Source organism: Stegodyphus dumicola, chromosome 4 (genome assembly GCF_044657685.1).
Source record: "Stegodyphus dumicola isolate Sdum_Otavi_A_Nest chromosome 4, ASM4465768v1".
NCBI classification, from domain to species: Eukaryota; Metazoa; Arthropoda; class Arachnida; order Araneae; family Eresidae; genus Stegodyphus; species Stegodyphus dumicola.
This window is the reverse complement of record NC_140771.1, coordinates 141,334,226-141,351,986: the sequence shown is the minus strand read 5'-3', so window position 1 is coordinate 141,351,986 and position 17,761 is coordinate 141,334,226. Positions and strand designations below refer to the sequence as shown.

The 17,761-nt window shown below is 33.8% G+C and overlaps 1 protein-coding gene across 2 annotated transcripts in view; it reads right to left on the bottom strand.

Moving 5' to 3' along the window:
• LOC118197673 (uncharacterized) overlaps positions 1 to 17,761 on the bottom strand; it is an 81,623-nt gene that overhangs the window by 7,603 nt on the left and 56,259 nt on the right. For both annotated transcript variants that reach the window (XM_085815560.1, XM_085815561.1), the window contains 5 exons: positions 10,700 to 10,933; positions 10,419 to 10,617; positions 10,265 to 10,336; positions 9,016 to 9,177; positions 5,909 to 6,078 (listed from right to left, as the gene is read on the bottom strand). In XM_085815560.1, the coding sequence (XP_085671686.1) occupies positions 5,909 to 6,078; positions 9,016 to 9,177; positions 10,265 to 10,336; positions 10,419 to 10,617; positions 10,700 to 10,933 (837 nt within the window). The remainder of the gene's footprint in view (positions 1 to 5,908; positions 6,079 to 9,015; positions 9,178 to 10,264; positions 10,337 to 10,418; positions 10,618 to 10,699; positions 10,934 to 17,761) is intronic.

The following is a 17,761-nucleotide window of genomic DNA, read 5'->3' as shown; positions in this document are numbered from 1 at the left end:
CAGATTTAAATTATATTCCTTTTATTGCAGTTAAACATTTCACAGCCACAAATGCCTTTGCACACTAATCGTGCTCATTCCAGAACATAACACTTACAAGACTGTTGTGAAAAGAAAAATGAGCAATCTAGTAAGGGCGAGGCACGGAAGCAACGTGTGATGTGTTCAAGACACAATCTTGATTCAGACTGAGTTTCAGTTCCAATGCTATTAAGTAATTAATAAATCTCTAACATTATCATTGGTTGAAGGCTTATTAAAATTTTTTTTGTCACAGTAATATGTAAAAGTCATATGATATGGATTAATACAGAAATGATGCAGTCCAAAGAAAGTTATCTTACACAATTACTATTTTTAGAAGAGATAGGGAAAATACCCAAATTAAATTTAGGGTCTCTTAATTTTAAATTATACACTGCTGGCCACCCAAATTGCAAAACCGAGAAAGAAAAGAGATATTGCAACAAAATTTATTTAGTAGATAACATGTTGACTGAGTATCAAATGATTAAATTTATAGACTTCTGTGAAGTGTGGTTCCTTCCAGAATCAGTAGCCAGAGTAGCCGCCCCCATTGTTGGAGATCACCGTTGCCACATGCCTTGGCATTAATTCAAAGAGTGTTCTTGGGGTACAGCAGACCAAGCAACTTCCACACGTTGCCAAAGTTGATCTGGTGTGGCAGCTTGGGATGTAATTTGAGCCAATCATTCAGAAACCATGGACCACATGTTTTCTATCGGCAAAAGATCCGGAGAGCGAGCCAGCCAGGGAAGCAATTCAATCTGGCAATTGATGAAGAACCCTTGGACAATGCGTGCCCATGTGGTCGCACATTATCCTGTTGAAATATGGCTGTGGGCAAGCCCTGAAGGTAAGAAAGGAAAACTGGTTCCAACACCTCGGAGATGCAGCGCTGGCTGTTTAAAGTACCGGCAATGCGAACTAGAGGAGTGCGAGAGTGATATCCAATGCCGCCCCATACCAGAATACCTGGTGCTGGACCAGTGTGGTGGTGCATAACACAGCTCTTCAGCATCCTCTCTCCACGGTGTCTCCAGACTCGAATCCGACCATCGTGGTGTTGCAGACAGAAGCGTGACTCGTCAGTAAAGACAATTTCATTCCATTCTGCCGTCCAAATCCTTCTTTCATCGCACCATTGGCGGAGGAGAAGTCATTGGTTCTGCATCAAGGGTAGACGAAGCAATGCACATCTTACGGACAGACCACTCTGCTGTAAACGGCGTCGAAGGGTACGCGCATACACTGCATGATGATGCCTCAACTTGGCACAGGAATTTATTTATTTATTTATTTATTTATTTATTTTTTTTGCTTTCTACGGTATATTCCGTTTTTTAGCCCAAAGGAGTCTTAGCTCCTCCTTAGGTATTAGTCTCGAAAGACGACATTTTGCGTAGGTTCACTTTAAATGGCGTATCACTTTTTAAATTGTTGCCACCAAACATTATCACCCTATATTTTATTTAAATAAATTAAATAGGGAAGAATCCTCACGAATGTATGTATGTTTCTTGCATTGGGAAAAAAAAGACAGTACCTAGAGCCATTCAGTTTTGAATAACATAATCCTCCACCCGAAACATGATCACCTGGAAGCACGAATTTTAAATTCAAATTTGTTTATTTATGTTTTTTACAATTTGTAAAACTTTAAATCAATAAAATTTAGTAACGATTTAGTAAACGACTAAGTTTCGAATACAATCATCGGAAGAAGAAGATTTTGGGTCTTACTATAAATAAATATGTTAACGACAAAAAGATTAAAATATACTTCATCACTTTTCATGCATATTTCATAAACCTAGTAAGGCAACGTAAACTGATCCATAACTGATCCGTTAACTAGTTCACGTAATGTAACCTATTCCTGACATATGTTGCTCAGAATACACGGAAAATAATTCATTCTTGTTTCAGGAACTGCATGCTCATATAGTAACAGTTTGTTGAAAATCTGATAGTTTCCATTTCTTATTGTATTTCAGTATTGCTGATCACCTATAGGGAAGAAATGTTTTGTGGATACTGTATGCACTTTCACTTTTTCTGTACATTTGGTACTATTCTAATAATTAAGGATACAAACTACTTTCCGAAAAATTCTTAACTATAAGGGAATTCATTCTAATTGTTACATAAACTGATACCAAGGACACAAGTCATCGTAAAGTTGTTAGAAGGATGCAGTGTTGTAGTCATTATATACACTGCTGGCCACCCAATTTGCAACACCAAGAAGGACAAGAGATACCACAACAAAATTTATTTAGTAGATAACATGTTGACCAAGTATCAAATGATTAAATTTATAGACTTCTGTGAAGTGTGGTTCATTCCAGAATCAGTAGTCAGAGCCCATTGTTGGAGATCACCGCTGCCACACACCTCGGTTCAAAGAGACTTTGGATGTGTTCTTCGGGAACAGCAGACCAAGCAGCTTCCACACGTTGCCAAAGTTAATCTGGTGTGGCCGCTTGGGATGTAATCTGGGTCAATCGTTCAGCAACCATGGGCCACATGTTTTCTATCGGCAAAAGATCCGGAGAGCGAGCCGGCCAGGCAAGCAATTCAATCTGGCGATTGACGAAGAACCCTTGGATAATGCGTGCCACGTGTGGTAGTGCATTATCCTGTTGAAATATGGCTGTGGGCAAGCCCTGAAGGTAAGAAAATACAACTGGCTCCAACACCTCGGAGATGTAGCGCTGGCTGTTTAAAGTACCGGGAATGCGTACTAGTGGAGTGCGAGAGTAATATCCAATACCGCCCCATACCACAATACACGGTGCAGGATCAGTGTGGCGATGCATAATGCAGCTATTCAGCATCCTCTCTCCACGGTGTCTCCAGACTCGAATCCAACCATCAAAAGTGTTGCAGACAGAAGCGTGATTCATCAATAAAGACATTTTCATTCCATTCTGCCGTCCACATCTTTTTTCATCACACCATTGGTGGCGGAGACGTCTGTGGTTCTGTGTCAAGGGTAGACGAAGGAATGGACGTCTTGCGAACAGACCCCTCTGCTGTAAATGGCATTGAATGGTACGTGCAAACACTGGATGATGTGTTGACTGAGCGATCTGTCACTGCCATGTGCACAATGTTCCTGTCATCAAGTGTTGAAGTGATGCACTGAAGTGGATGCGATCGACCACGTCGGTCCGTCGTACCCTCCTGCATTTAACGGTCACATATCCGCATTACAGTTATTTGGTTTTGTCCAACACGACTACCAATTTCCTTGAAAGATAATCCACACTCTCGATAGGCCATTATCCTTCCTCTGTTGAACTCATACCTGATCAAACGATGATCACTGTTTACTACAAGGAATAACTGATTTTTTTTTTTTTTTTTTTTTGAAAAAAACCGCAAGAAAAACTCAATTGCCGAACTTGAAAATCGTCGAAAACTCCACGCCTTAAATAGCACTTTGAAGTGGCGCCACAGGCGCACGTGATGTGCATCTGCACTGAAATTCTAATCGTTTGCATATCTCACCTCCGCTAATGCATGTTGTAAATTTCATGTTATTTGCATGCTTCCTTCAGGGTGTTGCATTTACGGTGGCCAGCAGTGTAATTTTGGTTTACATGTTTTTTATCTTACAAAACCACTCTCATGACTGCAGAAGCGAACTGCAATGCGTTCAGAAGAAATCTTAATTCAGAGCGAGTTTTGGCTTCAATAAAATTTTATTGGACATTTAATAAAGCTCTAAACTTTTTTTTGGTTGAAGGCTTATGTAAGTTGTTTTCAGCACAGCATTATGTAAAAGATATATACTATGGATTAATCCAGAAATGACACTGTCCACACAGTCCACCATATGCAATTACTATTTTTAGAACAGGGAAGGGGAATGCCCAAATTAAAATGTAGAATTATGGACTACTGCTAATTTAACTTAAATATTTGATTTCTCTGCTCTATTCTAAAAACAATATCTTATAATATAACTTTCTCTGTACTAGGTCATTTCTGAATTAATCCATATGACTTTGCTCTAATACAAACAACTCACATAAGACTTTAGGCAATAATTTTAGAGATTTTTAACTATCCAATCAAATGGTATTGAAACTGAAGCTAATTCCCTCTGAAATAAGATTTCTTCCAGAACACATCATAATCTGCTTCTGCACCTCATCCTAGCTAGCCTGATGATGTGCTGCTTTCTTCTTTTCGTACACAGGCAAGATTAGTTTGCTAAAATATTTGTGGCCAAAAATATTTAGATACAATAAAAGGAATATAATTTAAATCTGTTTTGACTGTGTCTTCTTACATCTATATGACTTCCGATTATATTCTTCATTACAAATCCTCTATATGTGCTCCAACATCTACTATAATCACAACTGATATTCCTAGCTAGTCATATATTTATACTACAAAGGTATTTCTCTACATTTTTCATCTCTAACATACTAAAAAAATCAATTTTCTTTTTTTTCTTTTTCTTTTCTTTTCTTTTTTTTTTTTTTTTGCTTTTGATCGAAAGATGGAAAAAAAAATGTTTTTTTTCTTTTCTTGCTTTCCAGAAAAGGGAATTTAAATTTAGCTTTGTTCATTTTTACTTCAAAAATTCTTTATTACATATGGATATAAGTATGTTCACGTACATACTTGAATCTGAATGAACAAATCATTCAAGATCAATAATAAAATTCATTGAACACAAGAGACATTAAAATAGACATTTAACATGCAATCAAACAGAGAAAATGTTATGTACTTATATTAATATAAAAACCTAAAAAAGTGAATAAAATCATTTAATGTGAAGTTTAAAAATAATCTGGAAAAAGCTTAATTTTATAGATTTAGATTCAGTTCCCAAGTTCTTGTGAAGAAAACTAAGAACGGAGAAACCTACCTTAGTATTTTCCATAATTTAGTGCTGCCAGCATTGCGGGAAGAGTTGGCACATTATTTCAGCACAATTAGGTTTTTAACGTTTAGCAATCAGGCGCACCTATATGGAGGTAGTTTGCTGACATAAAAAAATTATACTGGTCTACCCAGACTCCTGATTACAGATCACTACAGAATGAACTGCAATAATGGCTGCGAGCCAGGCCACAGTGATTCACATTGTTCACAGAACTGGCTGCTACACTTTTGCAAGACTAGCATTTATACCATTAAAAAAATTTATGAATAGATCATTAAAACTAAATCAAAATCTGCAATATTAATTTCTTACTTGTATGAAAACCAACATGTCATGGTGCTCAGATACTTCTGATCATCTAATCATATACTGCATTCTTCATCGCAAGAAAAGGGGGAAATTTTTTAAATTTTAAATCACTTGCTATGTTTCTACTGTATGAGTATTAGATTATGGCATTCTAGATTCGTTAAATTCGAATTAAAGGATCAAACTACTTTTAATCTTTTTCGTATTTTTTATAGCATTGGCTTGTGATTATATTTTTTTACAAGTCAGCAATTTACAGTTTTACACTGAGTTGTGAAATAAGAACTAGAAAATTCAAAATACTGCAAAGCTGATGAAGTGAACAATGAATGAACTAACTGTTTCAATTTCTCAATACCAAATTTGATTGTCCCTGCTGAATTATAAAATCCTTGGGCATGGGGGCAGAAAAAGGCAGTTTAATTTGAGAATATCATTCTAATAAATATTGCATGAAATTTTATCTTGCACACTATAAGGTTACGAGATAAAATAGTTCATATCCTTATCTTGAATTTTTCTACTGTTTATGTTTTTTCCATTCTATATAAAGGAAAGAAATAACACTTACACAACCTAAGCATCAATGTAAAAAAATTATGGATGATACAAAAACAACAATTTATATCTACATTAAAGCATAAACACGTAAAAGATAATAATTACATCATTAAATCCAAAACATTCAGCCATGTCTTTTTCTTTCTGTTCAAGTCTCCTTCTCTGTAACTCAGCTTCTCTCCGGGCCAGTTCTTCCATATCAGCACCTGGATCCGTAGAGTCTTCTGCTTCTTCATTATTTGCACATGTTGCCTCAGAGACAATATGGGAATCTTCTACAAGAAGACGAATTAAAAATTATCTTCAAAGAACTAAGAGAATTTGTCTCTGATTAAAGAAAGTACAATATAGTACAAAGCATAACACGACAAAAATGCATTTGACTATTTTGGAAGTTTTCACAGTCTAAAATCTTTCCATATGTTAGAAAGGATGACAAATTACAATAACTGATAGCATTCTTACAATGAGGAATAATAAATTATCATCAGTACAAGGTGCAGAGATGCAGGGGAAAAGCAACTTGTAATACAATTCAAAAGCAAAGCATTTAATACAAATGTAAATATAAGATACAGTTGCATGAATGGAATAACTGCATTCATGCATTTTACTCCATCTTAGCTAAACTGACATAACCAACGATTCAAGAGGCCTTTAAGGAAGAAGCCATGTCCCGTGCAATGGTTTTCATGTGGCACAAACATTTCAAAGATGGCTGCAGGAATGTTGAAGACGACGACTGCTCTGGGAGGCCATCATTAAGCCAAACGGATCAAAATGTGGAGAGAGTGTGGGAACTTTTAAACAATGACCATCGTCTTAGTACTAGATTAATTGCCGATGAACTGGAACTCAGTCAGAGTATGGTGTGGAGGATTGTGATGGAGAATTTGATTATGCAAAAAGTGTGTGAAAAACTGGTGCCAAAGGTTTTGTCGGTGGATCAAAAAAAACGGCGCATGACTATTTGCCAGGAAATGCTCCAACGGTTGAATGGTGATCTGAACCTTTTGGAGAAAGTGGCTACTGGTGATGAGACCTGGGTCTAAGAGTACGATATTGAGTTGAAGCATCAAAGTTTAGAATGGCACACTGCTTCCTCGTCGAAGCCTAAGAAAGCTCGCATGAGCAAGTCACGTGTGAAATGCATGCTGATTTTTTTATGGTAAAAAGAGTGATTCACAAGGAGTTTGTTGCTCATGGACAGACTGTCACATGTGACTTTTATGCTGGAGTGCTCTGCCACTTGAGGGATCAAGTCTGCCTGGCAATCGTATTCTCCACCACGACAACATGCCTGCTCACACGTCGTGCGCTGCCGCCGAAGTTTTGGTCAAGTTCAAAGTAACAACACTGCCGCAGCCACCCTACAGCCCCAACTTGGCTCCAAGTGACTTTTTCCTCTTCCCTCGAATCGAGACAGGCCTAAAAGAGAATCGATTCGACTCCATCGACGCCATCCAGCAGGCATCGATGAGAGCCCTTGACAGCATGACGCCCGAGGCCTTCCAGAAGGGCTACGAATAGTGGAAGACGCGCTGTGTTGATGCTGAAGGATCATATTTTGAAGAATTTAGTCCGCTGTACTTAAGTGTCCAATAAATTTCTAGTTCTGAGTTAAGTCTTGAAACTTTTGAATCACACCCTGTACATATGCCATTAAGTGAATGAAAGATGTAATACTGGCTGCAACCAACAAATCATGAAGTACCTACTTCAAGTGAGATTAGTAATACTTATTCAATCAGTACATATATCAGATTTAAAAAAAAAAAAAAGCATTTCCTAATAAGAAGAGAAATATACCATTGTAAAAATATTGGATATGAAATTATTTGAAAAATTATCTTTTTGGCTCTGGATTCCCTATGCAGATGACACATTTGTGTTTTTTGATGGTAATAAAGAAGATGTATCCCAGATTTTATCTGGTATGAATTTGAATGGTCCAGCCATCCAGTTCCCTTTGGAACTGAATCTGGTAATGCTTTTTTTCTTTGATATTCTAATTATCTGCAATGAATCTGATTTACTGTAAATCTTTTTCTATTTCTTTGCTTCCTATGCTAAATCATGTCACCTTGTTGAACAAAAAAATGGCCTCTTATGTATATTATGCTGCTGAAGTTTGTTCTTTCTATAATCTTTGCTTTCTAATAAACTCAGTTATTTGAAATAAGTTGCCATTGAAAGAGGACTTTTCTCCCATGATCAATGATAAAGTTTTTTTATCTTACCATAAAAGAAGATAGACATGACTGTTATAAATAACATTAATAACTTTGTCATTATTCCATTTTATCCTACTATCAGTTATAAAATTCTATAGAAGTTCAACTTTCAGATAATTTTCACATCTGTCAGTAAAGTTCTTTGTTCAATTCTTAAAGGTTCCATTCCTGACTTCAGTTCCTGGGGAATTTATAGCACCAACAAAACTAAAAAAGCATTAAAATTTTGTGTCAAGGAACATAAATCTTATATCTGAAAATGAGAATAAACAAATTTTCAATAGTTAATCATGGTTCGAAACTTAATTCTGCAAAAATTATCCACCAAGCTTCTTCAGCCAGTGAATTGGATTTCCTCAAAACTTTTCACATTAACAAAAATTTATCTTGTTTAGTTAATCACATTTATTTAAATTTTTCATATTTCATTACTATTCTTCTCAACAGATGGCACACTATGTTCCTGTTTGCTTCGCTCCACCGAATGCTTTTGATACAAATATATCATCTTTCCTCCCTTTTCTTGCAGAATTTCCTTTTACTCCTGAAGAAGAGAGATGGATGTTTCATCACCCTTCAAACTGATACAACTTTACTTAAAATCTATGCGAAATTGAGGTTGCTGTTTCGCCTAATTTTAAGCACATTTTTTTCTTTTTTTTCATGAAATATCATTAAAAAATTACCTTAACTTATTAGTAAACTAGTTTAGAATATTCTGGGGAAAACTTTGTTAAGGGGGGAAGACTGATTAATTAAAATATTTTTCACTGCAAAATTAAGCTGCTGGGTTATACACCATGGAATAATGAAATAATACAATTTTGAAAGATTAATATGAAACTAGATAAAATATTTATCACCTCATGTACAAATAGTTGAATAAATGATCATAATAATTTTTAGTTAAATATAAAGCAAGATCAAAAGACAGCATAAAATTTTTGTGATAATGTAGCAAAAAATATATAAACTAACCTTTACGCATACGGCATGTCCGCACAGGCCTTCCTCTTTTATTTACTTCACTGCTTATTTCAGTTGTTGTTTCCATCTCTGTTGTTTTACGCTTTCGATTTTGGCGCATAATAATTGGGGTGCCATCTTTGCTGTTTTCATCCTTTGGATTTATGTCTTCGACTAAAAGAATATTAATATCAAAATATAACTTACAAAATATTTTTTTTTTAAGTCTGAAGTTATAATTCAGACTTTTAAAGTTTGAATCTAGTGTAAGGTTACACAAAAAAAGTTACCGAGAAGTAAAATGAAAAATAAATACAGTCAAAAGTCTTTAATCCGGGTGTCCATAATCCGGACTCAAGGCTACAAACTTTCTGCGCTGCGCATAATACGTTTATGCATGCGCGTTTAATGTATAACAGACGGTATAAAGCTAAAATTATCAAATTATCTATTTCAGTTAATGTTGCAGATTGCATTGTTCCTTAATCTTCTAATTGGATCCGGCTTATTATTTTTTGCAGTCTGTTAGAGCAATTTTATAAAAGTAAGCTTGAACTTTCGATTATGTCAAAAAGAACTTCTGATTCTGGAGCTACCAAAGGATCTACAAAGCGAAAGCATGTTTCGATGTCCATCAAACAAAAAGTGGAATTGTTGCAAAAGAATGGATAAAGGCATATCCTTTGTTTCTCTAACCATTCCGAAATCTGTTTATCAATTTCACGCTGCTCTGCCGGGGGGGGGGGGGGAGTTGCAGCGCGCAAGGAACTGGAAGTTGATCTGTCAGCACTATCCTCATCTTCAGGGCAGATGTTTTTATTTTATTTGGCTTATAATTCTTTACTAAATGTAGTGTTTCCTCTCGAAGTACTCTGATATGATTTTAATCAATTTCGTCCTCATTATAAATATCACAAAATGCACATAAAATAGTTTTCTGGTTGCAATTTTCTAATTTCCACTATGCATAATGTATGCTTTATGCATGCACGCGTTGAAAGAAATGTTTAATAAAGTAAACAAATAAATAATAAGCTTTTCTTTTTCTTTTTTTTTTTTTTTGTAAATTTTGATACCCTTTAGATCATAATTGCTCTTTATTTCATAAATTATGGTTTCATATTTTTAATTTTATAATTTCTGCATGCCATCTTACCAGATTTAAACTGATGATCTATAATCCGGAAAAACCGATAATCCGGAATCGCCGAAGTCCCGACGAATCCAGATTAAAGACTTTTGAATGTATTATTAAAAATACCTTTTATATGCTTAAGAAGTTCTGCCTGTGGATTTTTTCTTGGTCTTCCTCTACGGCGTGGTGTAGGAGGTGCTAGAAATTATTAATAATTAAATTGACATTTTCATTTAAAATTTAATAAACTGCAGTCAAATACATCAAAGCAAGTGCATACCTGGAGAAGCAGCTGATGATGGTTCTGCTTCACCTATAGCTTCCGCAACTGCACTAGCAAAGCAGTCCTCTTCAGACACATCTTGCAATGTTGTTAATGACACAACTTCACCATTATTGTTCGTAGACATTTGATCAGTCGCACAAGTTTCTGGCTCTGGTTGTGGAGGATGTAGCTGAATGACTTCAAACACAACCACCTGGTAAAATTCATGTGTTTTAAACCACATTTAAAAATTTCAAGAAAGAGTTGAAAAAAAGGAAATTAGGAAGATTTTTAACCTGATGACCATCTTCAGTTTCCTGTACAGTTCCTTGCTCAGCTATGGTTACAGTTCCAGGAAAGTTTGGAGAATCTACATCTTCCTCCTCCTCCTCTTCTTCAACATAATATTCTTCTTCTTCTCCATCAGGTTGCTCACCAGGTCCCTTTGGTTCTCCAATTCGTAATGCTTCTTCTTTTTCAGCAACACTTGCTTCTGGGTCATGTATAGCAAGATGACGTATTAGATTGCCCTAAAAAGCAATGCATTTGTATAGATAAATATTTAAGACCAATGTTTATAACAGATCCTAATACACATGAAGAGGAATTTAAGGAATTTGGAATTATTAATATTACCTTGGACAGAATTTAAATACAAGTAGCAGCAAGTTTTATAACCTGTATACCTAACATAGTAATAAGTAAATTAAATTACACAATGACAGTTAAAGTATTTTACACTAAAAGAGTTTAATCTTTCCACAGTTTTTATCACTCCTGTTGAATTTCATAATTAAAAATAACAGAAGGATATATATTTAAAATATAAATTTCAGCTTCCTATCTCACCAGCACAATTTTTTTTCCCTCTACACCTAATTAAAAATCAGTATATAAAGGTACTAAATGAATATTTTTATTAAAAATCTCTTGATGAAATAACAGTAATGATAATACACATTTAAATTTATTCGTTTTTTTATCACAATCATATGAATTAACAGTTCAGTTCTTAAACATTTAACTGCAAATTGTGGCTGCAGCTATTTTCCAGAGGCTAATTTACATTTTATCAGTAAAACTTAATATAAGCATTCACTACAAAACAACAGAAGAGACACACAATGGCTTAAATTCAATGATTTTGCCCAAAATTCTTAATAATTTTTGAGTAACTTATATGAATAAATTTGAAAGTGCCCAGTGCACACCTTTCAGAAACATGGCTACTAACAAAACTAAGGCTAAGGAAAGTTTATGATTTCTATGTTAATCCATTTTTTCTAATTCTGATAATGTATTTTTTGCAACAAACATATAAAGCTATAAGCAACAAGTTTTAATTCTAGTTAATTGATTTAAATACTGCTGCAGTTTACAGACAATATTTGACAAAAAATTATAAAAAATAAAATCCGCTTATGAAGCACACTGAATAAATAATTTATTAAGTTTTTTTTAATGTTTCTGGCAACTTTTCTTCAAAATCTGACGGGATGAAATATCTGAAGAATCCTTCTCATGAATTGTGCAGACAATTATACAAATATACACCTTCCTCAATAGTACTTTCGTTTCATAAACCTAAATCACATCAGAAAACTAATTACATATTTTTGCAATTCACAGAAAGTCCCTGCACATAAATTGAATAAAAATATTCAGAAATAATATTTTTAAGCAAAATGCCACATGATAAATGACTGAAGGCTGAAAAAAGGGTAAAGGAGTCATGTATAAAGGAAAGTTGATGGAAACTATGTGGTTCCAAGGACAACAAAATTTAGTGATGCAAAGAGTTATGATGCATTTTGGGCAATGGATAATAAGTAAAACTCATAAATGACAAATTTAAAAAACAAAAACAACAAAAAAATGCATGATTTATTTTACAGTCAAAAGTCGTTAATTCAGACACCCATAATCCGGAATGATCTATAATCCGGAGCTCAAAGCTACAAACTTTCTGCGCATGCGTTGCTTTGACGCATGCGCGTAAGACCTTTACGGCTGAGAATATGCATGCGCATAATACGTTTACGCATGCGCGTTTAATGTATAACAGATGATATAAGCTATGCTAAAATTATCTAATTCAGTGAATGTTGCAGATTGCCTTGTTCCTTAATCTTCGAATTGGATCCAGCTTATTATTTTTTGCAGACTGTTAGAGAAATTTTATAAAAGTAAGCTTGAACTTTCGATTATATCAAATAGAATTTCCGATATATATTTACTAATATGTAAAGGATCTACAAAGCGAAGGTATGTCCGAGCGAAGGAAGTCCATTAAACAAAAAGTGGAATTGCTGCAAAAAATGGATAAAGGCATATCCTTTGTATCTATAACCATTCCGAAATTTATTTATCAATTTCATGCTGCTCTGCGGCTGGGGGGGGGCGGGGAATGCCACAGCACGCAATGAATTGGAAGTTAATCTGCCAGCACTATCCTTATCTTCAGGGCAGATGTTTTTATTTTATTTGGCTTATAATTCCTTACTAAATGTAGTATTTCATCTCGATGTACTCAGTCTTTGATATGATTTAAATCAAATTCCTCGTTATTATAATTCGCTTCTGATAGTGAAGAAAGTGACACAGAGGTTATTGAAAACAAAAAAATTTCGATTGACAAATTAGTCGGTATTCTCGACACAGCAATTATAGGACTTGAACAGCGGAACTTTGTAACTGAACAAGAAATTATGTCTGTTTATAGAATTAAAGAGAAAGTATTATCACATAAAACGAAGCAACTTAAACAACTTAATTGAAAGAAATGTGTAATAAAGTAAAAACAAATAAATATTAGGCCTTTTTTTTTTTTTTTGTAAATTTTAATACCCTTTAGATCATAATTATTCTTTATTTCATAAATTACGGTTTAATAAGTTTTATAATTTCTGCATGCCTTAAACTGATTATCTATAATCCGGAATCGGCGAGACCGGAAGTCCCGACGAGTCCGGATTAACGACTTTTGACTGTATTTAGAAGACTAGTAAAAATGTCACAAAAAGTTTATTTACCCCCCCCATTTTGGTTATTCATCATAAAAGACTTCTCTTTCAAAACAATATAACAATGAATCAGTTAGTAATACCCAGGAAAAGAAAAGCAGTACCATCAGCAGGACTGAAATAATAATTTTCCCTTTGCACACTGTTAGTTAGCAAACATATCACAATACAATAAAAAAGGAGAAACTTACAAAATGAAATACTACTCAGAGTTTTATCACTAATTTTCGTCATTTATTTCTGAGATCATATACAAAACAACTATACAGAAAGTGATACTGCTAAATATATTAAAAACTATAGCATGAGATTTGCTGAATGAATTCTTTTACTTTAACATTTAAAAATTTTAACTATAAATCAGTAAAAAATTAAAGTTGGAAGAATGCCTAGGCTCCAACTAATTAAACTGTATTTACTAAAATTATCAAATGGAAAAACAAAGAATTGGAAGAGTAGAAGAGGATTCTAGGATAACAACAACTCAGCCTGAACTTTTATGTCAAAAGAAGAAAAAGATCCTCTATAAATATTCAGAGGGTGAAATCGATGAAATCCAAAGATATTTGTTCTCTTGTAAAACACAAATATTTCACTGAATGCAATTGATAAAATAAAATAAATTATCTTAAAAAATAAGCAGATTACTAAGAATTTTCCAAACTAGAGCTAAAAGAATCCAACAGATAATATTAGAAGCAACATTTCTTTCAAATCATTTTATGAATCTCTTATATCTGATTAGGTTTTAGTTTATCAAGGAAAATAGAAGATTAGTATGATACATCAACACGCAATCCAACAACATAAAATGGGTTTGCAATTTCAATTTTACAATCGTGTAAAAAAAAAAAAAAAAAAAAAAAGAAAGAAACTTAAACTACCAATGAGAGATTATCTAGCATTTCCCAAATAAAAATTTGATTTTTTGAAAAACAGCTGATATTTCTCAATTTGATAGCATCATAGAGAAAGAAGAAACAGAAACAACAATTATTTCAACTTAAAGGAAAACGCAATTTAAGTTTTAGAGCTGAATTCCTGAACTAAAATTAGTTTTCCAATTTTCCAAACCATGTATAAAAAATGCCTTCTTTAATTAATGAGAGATTATCTAGCATTTTATAAAAATTTTATTTTCTGAAAAAACAGCTGAGATTTCTCAATTTGATAGCATCAGAGAGACAGAATTAGAAACAGAAACTATTTTAAATTAAAAGGAAAACATTATTTATATTTCAGAACTGAATTCCCAAACTAATATTCATTTTAAAGTATTTTTAATACATTCCATGCAGGTTATATTTCGCCATGGACTTAATGTGTGGTGGGCATTTTTTGGGGAATTTCACATTGGTTTGGTCATTCAGCGAGTCAATGAGTTTGGTCACTTAGTAAAATCACAATAAATCGATACACACAAACACTATACACACTTACGATACCCATCGTGTTAAGCATACCTACTCTACAGTACAAATCTACTAAATATGTACTTTTATGTAACCTATGCTCTAGTGACAGACTGCAAAAAATATACAAGTACATTTTCCACATGGAATGTGTTAAATATGTAACATATTATTTTTAGTAGTATTATATGTTTTGATTTTTTACTTACCAATGTTTAGGATTTAGTTCTTGCAACAAGCCCATTCCCTACTTTAAAAAAGAGTTTAGAGAACTTAGTATTTAGCACTTTTAAACTCTATTTGAAAATTTATATTCAGGCAACTATTATACTAAAAAACCATTACCTATTTTTCTTTTTAAATTAACAATATAGTTTAAGCCCTTGGAAGTTTAAAATTCTAATGCAGAAATACTCAGTAATAATGTTGATCATTTCCTTCAATCTTGCCTTGCATTCGTGCACCTTCACCTTCCAGAGTCCTGATTTGGTTGATGAGCACCTTGCGGCAATCATTGTTGCCAGCATCCTTGCTCAGCTGTATTTGTATGGTGCAAAGTGGCAGCTTATGGCTTGGTATGACCAAACCACTTCACATATATGGACCACATTTGAAGTCGTCCAATTGTTTATAAAGTCTTTGAGAATGTCATAACGACATTCTTGGTTGTGTCTCTAAGGAACTGCAACACTGACAATGAGAAAAGATAAACCAACCACAATTATTACTTGTTTTATACAATGCTAACTGCGCAATGGAAACACATGTTGTAAGCAAAGAAAACATTCATTGGTCTTTATCATTGGATTATTTTTTTAGGCTTCTGCAGTCCCCCCCGCACAAAAATTATACGTTCTTGAGCCTGAGATAAGATGTCACATGCAGAATATGCAGAATATCAAAAAAAAAAAAAAAAAAAAAAAAAAAATCTGAATGGTACTATCTGCCATAATCAGATTCCTACTTTACCGAATTCATGTAGTGGTGACTGCATGAAAAAAATAAAATTTAAAAAATAATAATAATAATAAAAATTTTCTTTTTGCGAAGATTTATGCAACTTTAAAGTTGCCACCATTTACATTTCATGCCAACATTTACATCTCGCACTAAGTGACACTGTGTTAATACAAAAGTACTGAGAAATCTATAAAAATAATATAACTATCCTGTAGGATTTGTGACATTAATTAAATATTAATTTATTTATTTCACATATATAAAATATACATGCAATATTATAATACAAAAACATTCATTATTATGCTACCATGCAAAGAGTAAAAGACAAGTGAGAGAAAAATAAGCATAATACAGATTAATCAAGGTAATTTTTAATAATTTAATAAGCTGAAACCATCAAGCCATATTTAAAGCAATAAATATTCTATAACTAATTCGTGTAGCTTTGGAAAGAATCAAAAGATTATTTTGAAGAATATTCTTTACAAAAAGTTTGTTATTCTAATAACCAGCATACTAAAAAAAAATTAAAAAACAAATAAAAAATCTTAAATACTACTGGACCTCAACACAGCTCTGCCAAAAATTAGTATGCCTTAACCCTTTGACGCACGATATATTATTTTTATAATTTTTTAACTAAAAACTCTAAAAATTGAATATTATGGTCCTAGAGACAAATAATATATGAATTTAAAAAAATCTACTCTTGCCCATTGTTCTGTGGGTGGTGGTCGCACTGTGAAACCACCGCACGTCTATTACTTTGAAACTTACTGAGACAGAAGGAAAAAAAAACTTACATTTCTCCATGGGCGTTTCCAATAAATGAGGAAATTTATGAATTAAAAAAAAAAATTATGATACTAATGGTCATTAAAACTGCTAAACCAAGAAGGCAGCATATGCAAAATGTCAAATCTGCATTAAAGGTACTACATTATTAGTATTACACCAAATGCACAAAAAGCAGGTATGAGTAGCGTCATCTACATTGTGTATAAAAGAAAAGACTGCTCAGCAAGGTGATCACATTTGAATATTGGTTCTTTGTCTAAATCTCATGTTATGCCTAGTGCAAGAAAGAGAAACCTTTACTAGCATATGCCAGAATGCGACTGCAGCAAGATCGTGGCCTATTGAAAATGCACTTTAGTGTTCCATGAAATGGCTGCTTGTATTAGTCAGGATCCCATTACTGTTAGGCAAATACAGAACTGATAGACCAGGAGAGCCATACTGAATGCCATGCAGGATCTCAGCAGCCCTAGGCTTCTAAAGCCCATGACGGCATACATGTTATCCTCTTAGTCTTCTAGGATGCCTTCTATGCCATAAACACTGAATCAAGGACTTGGTTCGTATGCAGGACAAGTGTCTGCACAGAGAGAGCAATGATATCTGCAGTACCACAGACTGTCAGCAGGGCAACCATTACTGCAGCTTCACTTGAGGGTGCAGAAGAGACAAGTACATCTACAGTAGCACAATGAATGATGACACTGGGCACAGGCATAGCCTCATATCTTTTCAGATTGCTCCTATTTCTGTGCATAACATCAAGATTGAAGTATCCATGTATGAAGGCACTGCAGAATATTTGATATTAATAGTGACACTCAAAGGGATCCAAATGTTATGGCAAACCTTCCTGCTTGTTCAGAATGCTTTTCGATGGGAAGAAAGAAAGCTGTTGATGGAATTTGAATGCCATATGCATATTAATTTTGGCACATAAAATTGTATATGTGAATGTTTGTAGATTTTAATTTGAAGATTATACATATTATTGTAAGTGAATACATAATAAAAGATTAAAAATACCATAAAGACTCCAGTTGAACCCCAAGATTACTAACTCATTAAGCATCAAGGAGAAGAATTGTTGCCAGTTTGCTTTTGTCATCATTATATGGGCTCAACACCTGGCATGCTGGTACAGGGTAGATATCTCAGTCAC